The 20497-nt window shown below is 43.0% G+C and overlaps 1 protein-coding gene across 1 annotated transcript in view; it reads left to right on the forward strand.

Moving 5' to 3' along the window:
• Positions 1–1489: 1489 nt before the first annotated feature.
• The window catches only part of CHN2 (chimerin 2), a 167177-nt gene continuing 148169 nt past the window's right edge, over positions 1490–20497 (forward strand). Inside the window, exon 1 of the mRNA XM_059818276.1 lies at positions 1490–1573. Within this exon, the coding sequence (XP_059674259.1) occupies positions 1525–1573 (49 nt within the window). The 5' untranslated portion in view covers positions 1490–1524. The remainder of the gene's footprint in view (positions 1574–20497) is intronic.

A 20497-nucleotide genomic window follows, 5' to 3' on the forward strand; every position in this document is an offset into this window, starting at 1 on the left:
CTTTAACGCGCTTCCTCGCTCGTCCCGAAATAACTTTGTGTTACAGACTCTGTTGCGAAACGTGGCAGGCTTTCATACACCATCATCAAGGCAAATGGGTTGTAGGCTTCTTACAGATCCCGTGCCAGCAAGGCTTTGCCATGCCACTCGGCTGCTGACAACCATATGGCAGCTGACCACCTTCCTGCAGCCTTCTCACCCTCCCTTTATAAAATGAGATGGAAGCTTTGGCTGGCAATGAAGCACTACGAAGGGCAGTCAACAGGAGGAAGCCTCCAAGTGATGCTTTCTTGGCTCTTCCTGTTTCCCACTTGCCCATCAAGGCGCAGGCCAGCGGCACAGGCTGCTCTGCCCACGGGCCCGCCGTGTCCCCTTTGCGTGTCTGGAAGGCGGCCCGGCGGGTGCCCCCCGTGTCCCCCCCGAGAGGCGGGGGGGGACCGGCCTCAACTGTGGCCGGGCCGGGGCCCCGCAGCGCCCGCGGCCTCCGCTGCGCACCTGGCAGGGAGAGCCCCGTCTTGGCGCTGGCCTGTTTTTTTAAGAAAACCAATGCCAGGAGGGAGGGAAAAAAAAAAATAAAAGGAAGAAAAGTGAGGGTGCGAGCGTGCCAGGCGGGAGGAGGAGAGCTGCGGGAACGGAGGGCAACGCGCGGAGGCGGACAAAGGATGGCGGGGGGCGAAGCCCTGCCCCAAGTGCGCAGCCCCGCTCCAGCCGTAGCTGCGCGGCAGGGGGGATCTCCGGCGCCCCGGGCGAGCGACCGCCGGCAGGGCCGCGCGGCGCCGGGGCGCCGCGCCCGCGGGAGCGCAGCCGAGCGCGGAGCCCACACTGCGGCACCGCCGAGGGGGGCGCCGGGCCGAGACGCTCAACAGGCGCTGCCGCCCCGCCGGGCGAGGCGGGACGGGCGCCGGCACATGGCAGGAGCCGCGCTCGCCGCCAGCCCCGTGCCAGGCGGCAGCGGCCGGAAAGGGGCTTGGCCGCCGCTCGGCGGGGCTGCCGCGCCGCCGGGGCTCGCCCGCCCGGGACCCACCCTGCCCGCTCAGCCGGGGCCGGCGACCCGGCCGGCAGCGCCGCCGCTTCCTTTGTGTGCGTGAGGGGGGCTGCGGCGGGCGGCGGCGGGTCTCCCCGGCGGGCCGTCAGCGCTGCCCGCGAGTAGGCGGGGAAGGGAAGGGAAGGGACGGGAAGGGAAGGGAAGGGAGGAGGCAAGGGAAGGCGCTGGCAGGGCGGCTCTCCCGTCCCCGTCACAAGGTAAGCGCTGCTCCCCGGGCGGAGAGAGGCACTGGAAGCGCCGCGGGGCCTTTCCCCTGACCTGCCGAGCGGTTTCGCCCGTCCCCGGAGAGCGGCCGGCAGCGCCTCGGCGGGGCGCCGCCGCCACCCGCTCCCCGGCGGCGCGGGGAGCCGAGCGCGGGCTGCGGCGGCGGCTCGGCGCGGCGCGGCTCCGGCACTTTGCGATGGGCTGGCGGCAGCGGCGGCCGGACCGCAGCGGGGGCCGACGCGGGGCTCGCAGCTAAGGGGCGAGGAGGAGGGACCATGGCCGCATCCAGTAACTCCAGTTTGTCTGGCTCTTCGGTTTCCTCCGGTAAGTTTCTCCGGCGAGCGCCGCATTTCTCCCCTCCCTCCATTTTAGCAGGGAGCTACCTGTCTGCAGAGCGCCTCGCCGTCCCGCCCGCCTTCAGCGCCCGCGGCCCCGCCGGCAGCCGCCGCGGTGGTCCCCGGGCCCCGCGCGGTCTCTCCCCCGGGGGGCGGCGGTGCCCCTGCCCGGGGCCGGCTGTCCCTCAGGCGGCGCCGAGGCGGGAGCCGGGACTGGGGAGGCGCGGCGGGGTCGGACTAGCCGCCCCGCCGTGCCTTTGTGTGGGGCAGGGGCGAGGGGAGCCCCGCGCCCGGCTCCCTCGCCGGGGGAGCAGCATCCCTCCCCGCTCGGGAAGGGGCGCGCCCGCGGTCCCCCGCGCCTCCGCGGCCGGCCTGTTACCGGGAGCCCCCGCCTCGGGGTTGGGGTGGCCGAGGGTGTTCCGAGACCACCCCGCCCTGCTGACGGGCGTCCTCTGCCGCGGTCCCCGCGGGGCAGGACCGGCCCCGCATCGCACCTCGCACGCTGCGCGGGCCGGGCGGGGTGCCCCGCCGGTCGGAGACCACCCCTTGGTGGGCGGCGTGGCACCCAGGGCGTTTCGAGTACTTCTACAATACCGGGAACGATTAAATTCCCGATCCGGATCAAAAATGCTCCAGGTGAAAAACCGCCCCAGGGTGTCGGCGCGGGTGTGAGGAACTTGCGCTTGCTCTGGGTTGTGGGGGTGCTGGGATGGGAGGCGGTGTGGCGCGGCTTGCTGCCCCTCTGACGGGAAGGGCTGGCTGCCCGCAGAGCCGCAGAAGACAGAAAAGTTACGGTGCATTTCTGAGCGAGGCGGCCCGAAATTGAAAGCAGTGATATAATAGTACCAGCGCCTGCTTCTTAGCTCACTAAGCAGTTACGTTAATGTTTAAGTTATGAGAAATTGGCAGAGAGTAATATCCTGGAATTTTAGTGGGCTGAAGGAGTAAATAGAAAGATGAACAACTTTGGGGTTCAGGGGACTTGTGACTCAGTGTTTTAATTGAGGTGCCAGATTAAGAATGTGTAAGAGAGCTTCTTAAACATAGCAATATGTGCTGTGAAAAGCAGACAAGCTCCTTCGACTATCAATACAACTGTAGAAAAATATAAATAAATCTAAAAGGCAATGAGCAGCTATGTTTTTTTTTAAAGATGGTGTATGTGACTTACACAACTTACCCTATGTCACTGTTCCAGCCTGAGACACTTACAGCCAGATCCAAAGAAAGAACTGGATCCTAAAAATAAATACTTATTCCCACTCTTGTAATAAAACCCACAAGCATTGTGAGCCCTGATTGCCTTGACTAGAAAGCACCTGAAAGAAGTAAGCACAAGAAATTCTGCCTTGTGTTCACATTGGCGATTCAAGAGTCACAAGACCAGAATGACAACAAGCAAGAGTCAACCCAGCTCAATAGCTTGTTAGTTAAGGTACTCGTTTGGGCAATGTGATTTTTATTTTATGGATCATTTGTATATTTTTACATCTAAGTTATGTGATAAAACCAGAAACAGCCCTAAAAGCCTGGACTGGAACCAGGGACTCTCTTCCTTGGTGCTCAAACCATTAAGCTGCAGAAGCTTGTCCCCCACGTGTGTAGCTTCTGTGCTCCACAAATCTCAAGGTCTTTCTTGCATACTGTTCCAGCTTCTGAGAAAGGATGCTGAGTGCATACCTCTGAATCTCCTCTAGCTTTACTGAAGCTAGGCTCCAGGATCTGTCTCCTAAATTGGCAGATGGGTCTCCCTTGCAGTCCTGGTTCAAATGCCTGAACTGCAGGGAAGAGTGGGAGTTCAGGCACATCCTGGTCCGAGCAGTTGATATCAGCTAACTCCAGGTGGCCTCCCGCTCAGCAGGTGAATCTAGCACCAAACTTAGCATCTAGCCAAGGAACCGAGCTCTGGGCTTTAGATGTGTGTACTTAAAAGTCAGGGGTTTTGGCATTTGACAGTACCCTGCTTTGTATGAAGCCGTTAGCTACAGCCTACAGCAGTTTATGGTTTATCTTTTGTTTTGTATTTTTGCAAGGATGAGCATAGCTGAGCCTTGGCTCATGCTTGGTGCTCTTAGGTGTCACAGTAGTACAACTAATAAATACTGTCAAGTGCTTCATAAAATAACTGACTGCCCTTGGCTTTCATAACTTACAACCTTGGAGTGGTTTTTGGTTTTGTTCCAGTGCATTCAGTCTATATTTCTTCTATGCACATACTAATCAGAAGTTAAATTTTCTGCAGCATGATAAAGTTTCCAATATTAGCAGACACACCATATCTGACTGTGTGCAGCTGTATTTTGGCTGTCTGTGGTTTCAGTTCTCAGAACTCAGCAAGTCTTAGAGCATAATGTTTACATAATCTAACCAAACAGTCTTGCTTTTAAATTTAATTTGGTAAAATTTATATGTATGTTTAACTTACCAATATGAAGACTTCCAAATAGTATAATTATTTCTATTCCACAGAAGAGGGAAGGCTATAGTATCACAATACATTTTACTACTGGAAGAAGGAGGTGAAGTTTGTGATTGATAGCAAAATACCACACTACAGGACTCAGCTCTACCTTTGACTTGATGCTTGGCCTTGATCAAGCTGTGTAATATGTTGCTGGATCTTCTTCCCATCTTTAAGAGCAGTTTAGCATTTGTCCATCTCATAGGGAACTTCTGAAGCCAAATTAAACCACTGATCATATAATCCTTTCAGATCTTGAAATAATCTAGGAACAATTACCATATTCGCAAATGCATTTTTTGCTTCAGCAAAACGTCTTTTATTTTTAGTTTTTTTAAAAAATATGCTCATATACAAACATTGTGAGAAGAAATAAAACTGTTCATCTTGAGACCATATAAATGATTCAAGTTTGAGACCACTGTTAGGGTTTGCTGTTGTTTTGAGGTACCAACAGAAGATCTGCCTTGCTTCTGTCCTTAAATTAGTGTCTATAACATCCAAATATGTCGTTAGGTTTGAGCACTAGGACATGGTACTTGAGAAATGATAGGTGACTTGTTTGTTTTAAGAACTTCTGGGCGTAATAGCTGTCCTGCATATGCTGAGTGCAAGTCGAAGTGGTTGATAGCCAGATTCTGGCCCATCTGAACACAAAGTGGTGCAGATTATCTACAGGTTCCTTCTATTCACATCAAGATTTTGGTTAGCCTCTATTGCCTGTATGGAAAGGCAAGACTTAGCTAGAATACATCTTACAAGGAGTGAAAAGGTTTATTGACTCAGTGATAATAGTGGAAATTACAGTTTGAATTGCAGATAGGAATTTTCATTTACTTTTTTAAAGGGACGATTTCTTCCATCTCTTACCCGCCTTTCTTAAAATACAGATAGCTCTCCTTCCTTAGACAGTGTCCATCTCTACTCTTCTTTTGTAAAATCATGTATTCATTATACAGGTGAGCACAGGTGTGTTGTAGGAACAAAGTAGTCATCGTAGGCCTGGGGCGGGGCGGGGGGAAGAGTCTGATCGTGAATGCTGACTGCTGAAGCCTGAGAATGTGTTACTGCAAGTGACCATTTGCAGTGTAACATTTCTGTTTTGATTCCTGACAATTCTTATCAATGAGAAAAAACGTTGAACAGTTCAAATATATTTAATGCGAGGAAGCTGCCCAAGAATTTTATGGTGTAGATATTCTGCCTGCTCACTTACATTTCTGTAAATGTGCAAGTAGAATTTATAGTCTTCACTTGAACTTGTGTCTACATTAAAGACCAGAATTTGGTTCTGGCCTGGAGCAGTCGTTTATAAGCAGTAGCTGCATGGTGACATGGCAGGGTGGTTAGCTGTAGCTGTTGTACAGATGGGGAGCTAACGTGCATGGAGAGCTATGACTTCAGCTATCAACTAATGGTAAAGCAAGTATTTGTACTGAGCAATCTGTCGCTCCTTTGCTTTCACAGCTAGAGAACCTGTCCCTCCTTCAGAGCTCATGTCTGTGGTACTCGCCTCAAATGCCACTGTGAGGCTGCTGATTATAGGTTCAATCATATTAGGTACTTGTCATGGGCCCCATCTGACAGGAGTCTGTGAGGGAATTTTTTCAGTAAGCTAGCACTCACTGGTAACAAAACCTACAGGAGAGCCATGGGTATTTGTATTGTACTTCTTCATATATAGCTTTCTGTTTCTGGTGACAGACCTTAAGCTGCTCTTTGACTACCAACAGTCATGTTTGAAGGTGGCTGGGGGAGAAAGGGGTACACTGTGCTGAGGGAAGAAGGTGGGCATGTTAAGCAGTTAAATTAAGCATTCTTCTTTGGACCTTGGGTAAATCTGCACAGCATATGAAACGCTGAAATTATAATTACTTCCACTGGGAATTCCACTTTCCTGTAATCTCTTCTATAGCACATGCCCAGGTGATCTATTAGCTGTATTCCTTGCAAGTCCCTAAATTTTGTTCTTCTCCCTAGATGAAGTGCTGATTCAACCACAAGCAGCATCTTTTCTTTCTCTCCTATCCTGTGAAGAGGACTGTACATGTTTCTATGCTTTCCTTCATGCTGCTTTCTCCTTAAAATAGACATATTCCCTTGCTGCTACTCATCTTACTATTGACCCTTATTCTCACTCATTCTGATCGTTCTTTTTTAAACTTTTTTGTTGTTGTTGTTTTTGTTGAAACTTTTCAGCTTTTTCCTGGCAAACAATTTACCTCTCCCACTTTGTCACCAGCTGCCTCCGGTTTCCTCCACCCAGTAGCCAAATACTGATTGCAGATGACTGATGAACTTGAGACTCTGCTTGCTGGAATGTAAATACAATCCTGAGTGAAGGGACCTTTGTGGCTGTGTCTGCTCTGCTTGTCTAAGGAGCAAAAAATCCAGGATGCTTCCCAGCTAGGCTCCGTGCAGCGGTATATCTAGGTGTCAGGCATCTCAGCCTCTGCGCAGTTGTGCCATCCAAAGCTAGCACAAAGTGGCTGTAAATCCCAGCTGCCTTTAAGGCTTTGAGGTCCGCTTGAAAAGTCTTCTGCCAGAGAGCCTCCCTGTAATGGGTGGATAGGTTAGATAGCTTGGGCTATCCATCAGGTAAGGGAGCCACACTGAAGGTAAATGCAAATACGAGTCTGCTGAATGATAGTGTGTAACCAGACTTTCTCCTTCAGCAGGACTCAGACTGTGCCAAAACCTTTGCCTGAGCCTGAGTCTGTGCTGTGAGAGTGGTAGCACTGGGAGAATTGGGATGAAGACCCAAGGCAGACATGTAAACCCAGTATTTTGTGTTTTCTGTGAGCTCCAAAGATAAATTTGCAGGTGTTAAGGAGGACATGGAGGCTGAAGGGATAGCTCTGCACCTTTCTGCTTCTCATCTGAATTGATGCTTCTTCACGTGCTGTGTGCATTTCAAGTAATACCTGTTATTAGACAAGATCATGGAGTTGAAACACAGTCAAGCTTTCTGCTACAGGCCTGGAGGAGGGCTTGTGTGTCTCGTTGGGATATTTTTACTTTTCAGCTGTGTCAGCTGGTGTGATAAAAGATACTGCTTCTCCCCACAAACCTCCTGCTTTTGTAAACTCAGATACCTATGTAGAAGACAATCACTATAAATTCTTTTAAAATCACAAATTATTGATGATTTTTTTTTTTTAAATTGAAAATCGAAAACTGTTTTTCTGTCTGAAGCTCAGGGGAAAAGGCCTTTAAGTATCATGTAATCAGTGATCCTCATTTAATTAATAATGAAGTTCATGGTTCATAAACTAATTGTTGTAATAAATTGAAAGGCAACAAATTGTTTTTTTTAAATGAATGAAGAGAGATATGTTATTTAAAGGCAGCATAGTTCTCAACTGCATGTTTTCACACATACTCTGCATTATGAGAAGGATAAAAAACTGCTTACTGAGGGAAGAAGAAAAATCTTTGATGGTTCCAGTAACTTAACAAGGTCAAAATAAAATATTAAAGGCTCATGACTCTCTGGAGGTCATGAAGGTGCTATGATGTGAAGTAGGCAGATATATTGTAAAAATGAAAGTCAACATAGGCTGATTTTAATTAAGATGCAAGCAAGTGAGAAGAAATGAAATTACTATTGTACACAGATTCAGAGAGATTCTAATTGGGAAAAAGATTAGTAAATGAAAATAGATGTTTATTCTCAATGATTTAAAAGAAATAGTGTTGTGAAAATGGCACATGAAAGCTATTTAAATAATGCTGCCATTATGCTGATAAGGTGCTACTTTTGATTTTTAAAAGGGCAATAAGAGTTCTTTTTATTTCTGTTCCTCACGCCAAGTTTCTGCTGGCCAGGGTGTTCTTGCTCTAAATTAAAGCTGAAGTCTTTTGTATTTGATGATAATAAAGAGCTCACCATTCTTATTAAAAATAATAAAAATTCAAAAGGGAAAAATGCCAAAGTACGCCATTTTGATGTAGTAATTGGTTCAACAGTTAGTTACTGAATGTGTAGGCTGTGATTACTGAGAACAAAATAGCCTGGAAACTGGTACAATACATGTCTGCTTCACAATTTAGCTTATATTGGTACCCTGTAAAGCAAAAGTCTTATTCTTCTTATGGATCTGCTTGTCTCAAAGACATATGGAGGATCAGACGAACAGTCTTTCATGTTGTCATGATGATGACCTTTTTGGATACCCGTTCAATTGAGTAGTTCTTGCCTTCTGTTTGACGGATCTAAGAGGGCTTAGATATACCAAATGCTGAGCTATTGTAGGCAGGAGTAATTTATGTTACTGAGTATTATACACAGTCCTCTTGTATGCCCGTGCCCATAGTGTTTTACATGTTTCAGATGATAATAATTTGGCTATTATGGTGCATAGGTAAGTCTTGAACCTGGTGTTTTAGACAAAGAAATGTTGTTTTTTTTTAAACTAGCTTTGTTTATATACAGACCTTTGGCTAAAGGGCAGCCGTGGCTGGATTGGCCTCGCTTGCAATGTTGAGTGCTGGCAGAAGGTGTTCCCATGCTGGGGAGCCAGTCTGTTGTTGCTTGTTCTTCTCTTCTACAAAAGGAGGAGATACTTAGGAGATTAAATATTTGGGGAACTGTGTGTTAAGGAATGGCATATTAATATTGCATGAAAAAGCTTTTGTTGCAGGGAAATGTAGCAGGATTTATACAAGAAGCTATAAATCTATAATTCTGTATATATCACATTCTTTACAGGTGTAGTCACAGTTTGTCTAAGAATTATATGCCGTAGCTAGTGTAAATGTATAGTTTTAACTGCTATGAATAATGACCCATTCTTGCTGTCTTTTTCTGTCCTTTGATTATAGAATGTAAATTTGAATTTTACATTTGGAGGTGGTTATTACAAACTATGAATCATGCGCAATTCAGCAATAAGAGTTTCCTTATGCTGTTTTACTCAGCAATAATCCAAATCCTGGGGCTGGAGAGTGAGTGTATCCCTGGTAGAAGGAAACTAATGTTGCAATAGTGTCCTTGTAACATTAGCGTGCTTTAAAGTTTGCAGATGAATAGGTTGAAACTTGACAGCACGGGCTGGTGTGTTTGGTACGGTAAGGAGAGGTTAAAGGGTTTTTAAAATTCAGAAGAATGCACAAGTGTCGCTCGCCTTGCTTCTGGTATTATTGATCAAGGTCATCACAAACAAATTAGTTCAGTAAATAAGACATCTGTTCTGAGGATATCTTTATCAGGCAGTCTGATTCCCCTGAGACAAGGTATCTCCAGTATGGTATTATTACTGACAGTGTAGAAAGTACTAGGTGGGCCCTTTCTTATCAGTAAATCACGTCTCACCTGCTGCGACCTGTGTGTCAAGTCACATTTCTCAGTTTCTTGTTAAAAGCTTGTCATGTAGCTATTCCTCCCCTTCCTTCTCACCTTCTTGTTGGCTGTTTAAACATTGTCTGTAGCTTTTAAAAAAACCCAACATGTTATGAAGTGCATTTGTGGTGTTACACTTTTTATTTCATTGAAGAAAATTGAATGTTAGAAGAGATGGAGACCTCAGTTTGTAAATGAGATTCAGCTTGTTGAGCAGATGTTTAATTGCTAAAAATTTGTCTTATCTTGACAGATCAATTGGTTAAATGTTTGGCTTTGTGTTACGGCAAGGAAGAATAATGGCAAGCACACATCATCTACAGGCATACTGGGCACGGCCGTTGCAAAGGCAGGCAGAAGTTCCTGGACGAAGGTCGTTCTTTTGCTCTAGCAATGTACAACGTGCCAGAGGGCCTGTGCTGTGGTCAAAGCAAAAGAAGTCTGACAGCTCTTTCAGCATTAAGTTTGCTGTCAAAAGACATGGAGTATCTGTTATAGTATTTTTCCACTTTGTGAACCTGCATGAATTCCACCTTAATTCCCCAATAAACTAGATAAAATGCCCCAAAGGGAAGAGGAGAAGGTGAGGGGATCATGAGAGACCCAGACAGATGCTCCATTTTCAGCTTTTCCAAGGTATCTTATGTCGTTGCTGTTAAAGGCAGTTGTATTTTTTTGCGTGTGGCTGAACCCTACCTTTGTGTACTATTGGTACATATTATACAGTGCTGTGGCCCTGCAGACAGTGCCAGCCCTTGTATCTCCCATTTTGAAGCAGTTATATTGTGTGTGAGCATGTGTAGCTTTATAGTGAACGGTATCCTACCCTGGTTAGGAGTTCAGGATTAGGTACTTCCTAGCACACCAGTATATATAAACTGTGGACCTCTTTGGCATGGAAAATTAGGGATGCTAGTGACTGGCGTGGGCTGTTAGCACGTTTAGATAACTTTACAGGAGAAAGATCCATCCACTGCTGTTAAATACAATGATATCACCTCTGTCTAAAGTCTCTGAGCTGTATGTAGGCTGGGAAGCTGGTGAAATATATACACTACGTGCCTGCTGTATCCTTTTACACTTCTTTAGGTATCCACTGATAGTCGCTGTGGGAGTTAATCTTACCGATCTGACCCATCATTGCTGTTCTCTGTATATAGCTGGTAGAGTTACTGCTGAGTCAGGATGCTATGACTTCTAGGTCCTGCTTTTCACAGCCAAGACCTGCTAAAAGAAAGGAAAAATTTGGGGTGGGTTTGAAATATGGGATGTTGACATTCTGTGTTGCAGGTTAAAAACAAAACCAAAACCCACACCTATGTTGCAAGGAGACCTGATAGGAAAATCTTATTAATAGCATGCTGTATAGAACAGTATATAGACTTATCTCAAACCTTCTTTTTTCCTTTGACTGAAAAGCTTTTTCCTTCTTCTCCTTTGCTTTATGAACGTATGACCCAGCTGGATTTATGATCCAGCTACAGCTGGATCACATTTCATTCTTTTTGATTCCAATATTAAGGCTAGCAGTTAATGAACTTTTAAGAGCTAGAGCAGAGTTTTTCATATAAGGTTCCTCAAAGTTCCAAGATTTAGGGCTTTACAAAAAACCTGACTGTTGCAATCAAATTTCTGCAGTGCGCAGAAGTGTCATAAAGCTGAATTAATTATTTGTAAAAGATTTTGTTTTTTAAATGAAAAACCCTTTATAAGCACAAGGTGTTAAGTCCTGACCCTTCAAGCTGCTTGATACCTTCTATTCCCACTGCACTGAGGTAGTAAATCAGCAGCTTGCAGGACTGAGTAGTTGCTTATCTGAGTATTTTTATGCAGTTTCCATTAAAGCAGCATCTGCTGTTATGATGGGGCAAATTATTATAGGCTACATGGTAAACCTCCCCTCCTCCCAGTACTGGTACATAACATTTAATATTCAGTGCATTTACATCATATATATATAGAACATGACAATTCATTGGTGATGAATTTCCAAGGATTATGTCTTTCCAAGGATTTCTAAGTCTTATAACTTAAATTACACATAATTTATATAAATACGTGCTCCCTGAGAGAGCATACTCTCCATAACTCCTGATCTCCTGCCTGGCAAACCAAGATGATGGACAGCTTTTAGCATCATGCAATGATAGCTCTGTATTTGTTTTATTTTGCAATCTGCAGCATGTAGTTAGGTTGGTTTTTGTTGATGAACCTACTTACTGAGAGAATATTGAACCCTTTGATGTCTTAACAAAAATGAAAAGACAAATTTCAATTCTAAGCTTCCTTATGCTCATTTGTGTCTAACATATTGGTGTATGTTGGAAATTTTGCTTAAGTTTAGAGAATAACAGTAAATAATGACTTAAATAGGAGTGGCTGCCATGGATGAAACTTCAGCGCTCCTGAGTGAGCACTTGAGGCTGGGAGACAAATTAAAGCTATGGAAATAGTGATTGACCAGCATGCTTTTTTCTCCTCTTCCATTATGACACTGAAAACAGCATTAACTCAGTAAACCATTGAGAAATAAAATGGATGAACTGGAGGATGGAGGTGCGTAGGTGTCAGATTGGTGAGAATTTATGAAATTATGTAGACAAGAAAAAGAGATGTTTTCATTTAGGTTGTATAGAGAGAAGAATACAGGATGGTGAACTCTCTTTACAGAGCAGGTTGCTGTATCAGACCATGTTACTTAACAGAAAGAGAATTTTATAGGTTTTTAGTGTAGAACCTCTGGTCATTTTGGTAGTAGATGAGTACGTCTAAGCATGTGGGAGAGAAATGCCTTAAGTCAGATACACAATGTTGAATGTTGGGTTTAGGCCTTATTTGGTGTTTCTGAGTGTGCACATAAGCAGGGGAGCTCTATGGCATACCTGAAAACATCCTTCGCTGGCCATGAAAAATTAGGTAATAATGTTTTTTCCTCCAATTGAACCAACAGTTGACTGTCAAAATGAAGAAGCATCATATGCTGCGGTAGCATTTTAGGTACACACATGAAACAATATCAGTATGGTTTCTAGGATAGGACGTTTCATGTTTTTATGGAACTCTCAGAGAGCTGCATTTCCATTGACACAGCGCCTGGAGTGACCACTGTGGTGGCTTTCATATTGCAGTTTGAGTGATTTGTCCTCCAATTTGAAAAAGTATTGTGAACATATATGAAGAGGTTTTCTGGGCATGCTCTTGGGTAGCATTGCTGGGTAGTGCTGTTGGACGTTGCTAAACAGTTGTTTTATTTCCTTTCAGAAGTGATGGATTAGTTCATTCAATAAACTCCAAGAAAGCGAGAACAAGAAATTCTCCTCCCAAATCCATTACATTGCCTTATACCAGTGACTTTAAAAATACACCTGAAAAAATGAAGTTTAAGTGCAAAACCAGAGAGTTAACTGTATCACTTTTAATGATTAATGTAACAGTAAATCTTTAAGTGTTGGCAACTTATGAAATCAACACATACTGTATGATTTCTTCTAGAAGTACAGAATTTGGCAGATATGTACAGGTTATATACGGGCTTGTTTGCACATAAAAAATATTTCAAAAAAAGGTCTTAAGAGAAGAGCTATAATGAAAAAAAATGTTCAGACATGGAAATATTATGGAATAGTGATTCTGGAACAGCTATTACTGAACACTGTTAAGTTATAGTAATGTAGATCATTGACTTGAAAGGTGTAGAAATATAGCATTAATTATACTCATTTGTTGAGTAACGCTACGCTCCTCTCTTCTTTTTCCTTTTTGCTCTATGTATTCTTGAAAGCTCGTTGCTCCCTTTTTTCAGAGATACAATGCATTCTTGACATCAGAAACTTAAACCTGAATTTCCCATTTTCAAGGTTTTTTTCTTCTTTTATTTAGTTTTGTGTTGTTTAGCACAGGAGCTGATCACATGATGGTTAAACTATAAAAGGATAAAACGACATGAAGATAAAGATGATTCTTTTCAGAGTAAAACTTTTCTAAACAGAACAGGTCATTATTAGTTAGAAGTGTTCATACCATGCACGTAAGAGGTGCCATCAGGATTGGAGGTCTACTTTGCTGAATGTTGTTGAACAGGATATTATAATTACTGTTGTCTCATTTATGCTGACATACATTTATATAGAGATTGCATGAAAAGGCCACAGGGAGGTTGGTAGCTGTATAAATACAGAATAAATGACAGTTTGGGGCCCAAAAATCTTGTAACTTGAAGAATGCTAGAAGCATGAGGATAGCAGCTGTAAATTGCAGTCAAAACAGGGAAGAATTGGCACGCTATTATTAATTACATGTATCAAAATGTGTGTGTATGTTTAAGAGAATAACAGGAAAGAGAATGTTTAGGAAAATAGCAGGAATCTGCCCCCCACCCCCCACGAGCTGTTTCTTCTTTAATTCTGTTAACTAAGAAGGAGGAGGCTCATTGTCTTCAAAGAATTGCTGCAGAGGGCTTTGGCTCATGAAAGCCTTTTCTGTCTTGTATTTGTTTCAGATCCTTTGATCTCTTTTGGTTTGATGAGTACATGTCATCACTTGGTATTGCAATTGCTTCCTCTTGCTCGGATATGACAGTAATAAATACATTGACTGAAGAGTGTAATTTAAAATTTATATTATTCGCAGTTATTGGCAAGTACTGTAGCCTAAATGGTGAAAATGAGGGGGAGTCTGGTTCAGGTTGGTTTTTTAAAATAATTGATCCGTCTTATCAATATGCATAATAAGCTTATCAGAACAGACTTCTCAAGAATTAAAGAAGAAAAAACTCAATATAAAATGATTGTAAGTGTAATTGAGTAGTGTAATTTACTTTCACTTTACAGGAAAAGGCTTTCAGTTTCACCTTTTAAGCCGCTTTAGAAAACTGCACACTGACTCCTGGCAGTAGTGTATTGATTGAAAGCATCCAGAGTGTCCAGAAAACATAAGTGTACACAAATTCGACTGAAAGGGTTGTGTTTTATGGAAAGAAACTCCATCACTGTCTAGGGTTTGTAAGAAGTATGTTAACATCAAAAATACTGGATATACTATAATATATATTATTTTTAATATATAGCAGGATTTTTTTAAGAAATCTTTTTTCATCATTCTGTAAATACTTAACTAATCCTCACAGCACCTGTTTTATAACTGGGAAGAAATTGGGCAGAAAAATGGAACCACTCAGCTACTACCAGGGACTAAAATTAAAATCATCATGGAGTAAAAATAGAAGATTTTTCAGGAAACATTCTCAATTCATTAGAGAATGAATTGAGGTCCCCCCTTGGACCTCATTGGGAGCTTTGGCCCATACAAGGGACGTGTTTAGGACTTTATTTTTCCCTTAGTGCAGTTTACCTTATTTTTGTTCTATATAACAGTGTGTCACAAATTTGTCTTACATGTTTTTGGATCTCATTATAAAATCAGTTTAGGACATGCTTTGTCTCAGTAGAATTTACATAGATTTCTTTTTGGTTTTCCCTCCTTTCTTGCATGTACTCTCTCCTTCCAAATGCAAAGCTTTGCTACGGTCAGGCTTGGGGTTAGGTAGAGTTATGCTTAAACCAGTTAAGCAACTGCAAGTAATGTCAATGATGTGAACAGTGTTATCCTGGATTTATGTTCTGACAGTTACTTAGTCTGATACTGACTTTCCCCATCCTTGATGATCAGACTGTTCCCTAGTAAACATTTCAGAACAGATTTATTCACTTAAAGAAGTTGATGCTGTTCACTTGAGAGGCTGTTAAGTACCATTTGGAATAGCAGCTGCTGAGGTAACAATTTGGACGTGTCCCCTACCACCCTCGAAAGGAGAAACATCGTGGGCATACAAAACCTAAAGTATCTAAAGTATCAATGACATGCAAGCCTGAAAGCATTTGCATATTTTATTTTAACAGATTTTTTTTCCCACCACGAATAAGTTCATCTTGCTTGCAGATACTGAGTCTGATTGTGTGATGTCAAGCAGGAACAACTTCAGGATTTTTTGTATATCTAAGGCTCCCATAAACACATGAGCAAGGGCATTTTCTTTCTGATTATCTGCCAGGTTGTGACAAACTTAATGAAAGACGATCTTATGGGTAAAACTTGGTAATCAGCTCAGTTTACTGTAACCTGTGATTTATTGGAGGCTGCAGTCCATGTAACGGGAAGTGCCAGCTCTCATCTGAGGGAGCTCTAAGAAGGAATGAGAAATTCGCCTTCAGGCCTGGGCCAGCTTTCTGAAATACTGAGAAAAAAAGAGTTTTATAGTGAGGTTATTACTTGACACCAAACCAGATTTTAGGCCAGTCTGTCTTCATTTCATTCCCACTGCTCCTCCCAAAACAGCCCTTCTGCCCAGTAAACACACCAGTCTTTATACATGTAATCCGAAGGAATCAAACCTTGGGGAAATTCAGCTGGGTTGCACCATTGGAGAGTCTGGCTTTAAGTGTTGTAAGAGAAGTTAAGTTCCAGGACTAGCTGACCTGTCAGAGCGGTGTAGGGTTCCCATCAGTGCAAATGGGAGTCAGAACAGAAGTGCTACTAAGTAGTCATCCTCGTGGGTTTATATTGTCAGGGATAATTTTTCTTTGGACAGCCTTGGGAAGAGGAAAATAAAAATCAGCCTTACAATGGTACAAGTATGAAGAGACTACCTCCAACCCTTAGCATCACTTTCTCAAAATGCCTTGCTCATGCTGGTCCTTCTTTCCCTGCCTTTGGAAATAGTAGAATAAATGCAGCGGAAGGTACGTGAGCTGAAAAAGTATGAAGGGGGACAAACAATATTGCTGTAAGATGACTTTTTGGCCATTATATTTTCCCTGTTCTCAGTCACTTGCAAGATATTTGCCCGTGCTGGGCATCTGGCTAAAGCACAACACCCAGAACAGCGGCTAGCATGTTTGTGTAGGAAGAGCTGGACAGCATTGGCCACAGGCTCAGCCACAGCCCTGTGTCTTCTTCCCACCTGCCGCCACCAGCAAATGCTGAGGAGAGAGTGTAAGAATAGGATGAATGTGCAGCGTACACTTCTGTCGGCATCCAGAAATCCGTGGCTTGGGAACTTCCTGAGACAAAGATATGGATTCTTAAGTTTAATAGATATACTTTATTCTTGTCTTTTATTTCATTAATTTGGTTAGTTGTTCTGTGGACCCGTGTAGACTTGGAACATCCTGTGTCAGAGAGCTCCAGAGTTTCAATGTGCTATGCAAAAAGATACCTTTTTCACTTGCTTTTGCTTGTCATTGGCTAGTTTCGTTTCGTACACCCTACCTCTTTCATTGGAAGAAACAGTGAAAATTCATTTTTTACATGTGTGAAATCTTAAGTGGCATAGAGCCCTTTATCGTAGTGCCACAGTCAACTCTTTTCCAACCTGAAGAGTTACAGGGTACTTGGCCAATCCTTGTGTGGGATAGCCTACATAGCTTTGGTCATCAACATTGTCCTCTATTACTCTTTTCCAGTCCTCATGTAATCTTACAAAAATGGACCAGAAATGAAAACAGCCATCAAGGGATGGATGCATCTTATATTTATTGCACTGGAATTAGGGTGTTCTCATTTTGTTCTCTGTTCCTTAATATGTGCTTTTCTTTTTCATTCATGGTATTTTCAAGCTTTTATGAGAGCTGTGTTGACTTGCCTAATATAACTTATTATTATGTGTCTGCTAGTATTGTTCTTTTTAATAGTTTCTACCAATTTGGCCAGTGCAGATGTCAGGCTACCTTGAATTTTTTGGCTTTCCCTTGGGCCCCTTTATAAAATTGGCATGATGTTAGCTATTTTGCAGTCCTCTGATACTGAGGCAGTTTTAAAAGAGACAGTCATACTGCTGTTTCATCCATGAGTTCCTTAAGAATGCTTTCATAAGTATCATCTGATCTGTGCAAATTGGTTTTGTTCATATGTTCATTCTGTAGCCTCTTCCACCAAAACCTCTGTTTGAAATGGATGATCCAACCAGTCCCTCATAAAGAAATGTTCTGACGCGGCGGCTTCTCCAAGCTCTGGGCTCTCTATACGCAGAGCTCAAAATACTTGATTATTTTCTGCTGTAGGTGCTGCTTTTATCCCTTGATGATCTATTGGCCAGACTGGCAGGCTTTGTATTCAGACATGAAAAAGGGGTGGTTGTTAATTCTTATGCCTTCTGCTAGTCATTTCTCAGGCTGTCTTTTGGCTTGCCTTATTGAGGTTTGAGTTTGCTTTGTTTTGTTTTTTTTTAAAGTAGTATTATTTTCCCATTTAACCTCCAATAGCTCATGAGTCTTTCTATTTCCTTCATTTGGACACGACTCCAGCTTTCAGAAGGGTGTTTTCTTGCTTATGATAACCTCTCATACCCTGCTGTTCAGCTACACTGGCTTCCTTTTCCACTTTCTTAAATCTTTTTTTGCCATGTGGCATGTATTTGCTCTCAGCCTCCAGTGTGGTATCTCTGTTTACTGTGCTACCTGGGAACGTTTAACTCTCTTAGCTTCCCCATTTAGCTAGCTTCCTTTTAGCAAGATTTAATGTATCCTCCAGGGTGACTTAAAAATAAGATTTCAAAGGTTTTATCAGTCCTGTCAAAATTTCCTAGTATGTGTATCAACACTACCTACGGTTGCAAACCCATTAAAAATGTCCAAACTGTAAAAACTATGTGTGAATGTGTAAGCATGTGTGTCTGTTCATCGTAGATAGGGAGCAGATAATCGTTCTTGACAGGAAGAATAATTCTAAATGTAGAATCTAGGCAGTCGAAGCTGGTTTTTGTTTGTTTTTATCAGGCTCTAATCTCGCAGAAACTGTCCCTTCAGATGTAATGCTACTGTCTTCGGCACCTGTGGCTGCTTGAGGGCCAGCCAAGCTGCTTTTGCACCCAAGGAATCTGGAAGTGAGGTCTCAGTTTTGAGCTACTGCAGTTTGGAATTTGGATTGAGATGGTTTAGCAAGACAACTTGTACAATTAGACATATTTTTTGGAGCCAAAGTAGGCAAATTTAATTCCTGGAAGAATCTGCAGCGGTCCCCTAAAATTGCACATCTTTGTCACAGCTGACTGTGATAGATCCAGCTGAGGAGTCAGTAAGTGTTAATGAAGGGCCTTAGTAAGTGTGGGCTGATGTGGTCTAAACAAGCTTAGTAAAGTCCTGTCACTTAGCTGTGGTATTGTTTTTAATGAAAAAGCTTTTTAGAGTCAGAAAATTTAGAAGTAATTGGATTGTATAATAAGACATCACTGACACTCTGCTGCCCAAAGGGAAGAAAAACTGAGCAGGATTAGGAATTTTTAAATATTGTAATAGAAGGCGGCAAAAGACTTTCAGAAAAGATGAAACAGATAGCAGACGTTCTTTCTTTAAACCAAAATGATGTAGTTTGTTTAAATTTAATAGTAGAGTCAGTATACGTATACATGTACTCAAAAGCTGTCACATTACCCAGCCATTAATCTTGATCTGACCTGTTCGAGGCAAGAAGCACGTGCTCTGTGAACTTTTTTCTTCAAACTTCAAACATGAGCTCTCTTTATGATAATATAATATTTTCCATGCTGTCTTTCTGAACCTTCCTCTGTGTGTTTGAAATTTACAACATTGAGCTTTATCTGAAAGGGAATTTATTTTTAGACCTTGCAAGAGAATAGTTCAGCTGCATGAGTAAGATGCAGTGACTGAACAGCCTGGAAATACCCCTCTCTGAGAAGCATCTCTTGGCTGGTCACACTTGATTTCAGTTTGCCCATGACATGAACGTGTACAGAGTATGAGCCAAAGTCCTTGCTTGGTTTCAGGTTGTTTATTTATAGTTATGATTTTTAATACGATTTTAAGATGAGTGGCTCTATGTTAATTGAGTAGGGGAAAGCTTATACTGAAATGGGTTCCTGTTAATAGCTAGGGAGTTCTATTCGAGAAGCAGCAGAGGCATTCATCCAACTGGGATGATGTGTTCCCATCTCTCCCTTTCCTGAGGCATCTCCCCAGGGAGCATGTTCCTCCAGGGTGCATCTGCCCTGCTCTGTGTGGCTCCCCTCCACCTTAGCAAGCCCTGTACCCTTGTTCACCATGTTCACTTTGCTCATGGTAATCCCCAGTGCTAGAGAAAACAGTGTAGGAAAACAGAGGGAGGGTTTATGAAGCCTGACTTAGAGCGGAGCTGCAGGATGAAGACCCAGGAGGCAGCCTGAACAGAGTGAACAGCTTGTTGCTGCTGGAGAGACGGGGTGTCCCAGCCTGCTGACTGCTCCCGGTCCCTGCTCTTGCTGTCGCCGTGCACGGCTCTGGCACTCATCTCATCCTTCTGTGAGCTGGCAGCCGGCGACATTTGAGAAACAGGGCTGACAGTGAAAATCTCTGATTTGAGACAGAAATCTCATTCTAGCATTTGCTTAGCAAGGTTCTCCTCTCCTTATCCCAGTATCTATCACCCAAAATCTGATTTTTCTTTCTCTTAAGGTATATGGCATGTCGATCACTTCTTACAGCTTTGCTATTCAGAGGCTTTCCACAGAGCCCATGCCTTTCTCTTCAATTCCTCCTTGTGCGCCCCTTCATGCGTATGTTCTCATTCATAACTGTAAAACCTTTTGGTGCCTGTATCGTTCCATGCCTTTCATGCAGGAAGCAATATTAATTGTATTAATTGTACATGGAATTTGCTAATTCCTTAGTATCTGAGCCATTCTTAGGTTTTGATAGAGCATCTTTGGATATTTTTGGAATTTTAGCATAGCTGAGCATACTGGGAGCTTTCTGAGAAAAAAGGACGATATTCTGTATTACAAGCAAAGCAAAAATGGTGCTAAGGAGAGTCTATTGCCAAGTGATGAGAAGCCATAAAATTCTGAAGTTGAGTATCTAGGTGCACATTTTCACGGGCTGCTGTTGACATCAATATTAAAATGTAATTGTCAACCATATGATGAAACATTACTTTTCAAAAAATAAAATATAACGTACAGTTTGTGCTTACAATATTGGCACATCTCTGAAACAGTGTGTGTTTTATTAGGTGTGTGACCTGGAACTCAAGAAAACTGTTTAGATTAAATGCGCTTATTAAATGGAGATAGCAATACCCGTATAACACCAAAGGACTAAAGAAAAAAGGGAAGGGGGGAGAAG

This window comes from Gavia stellata, chromosome 6 (assembly GCF_030936135.1).
Source record: "Gavia stellata isolate bGavSte3 chromosome 6, bGavSte3.hap2, whole genome shotgun sequence".
Classification (NCBI taxonomy): domain Eukaryota; kingdom Metazoa; phylum Chordata; class Aves; order Gaviiformes; family Gaviidae; genus Gavia; species Gavia stellata.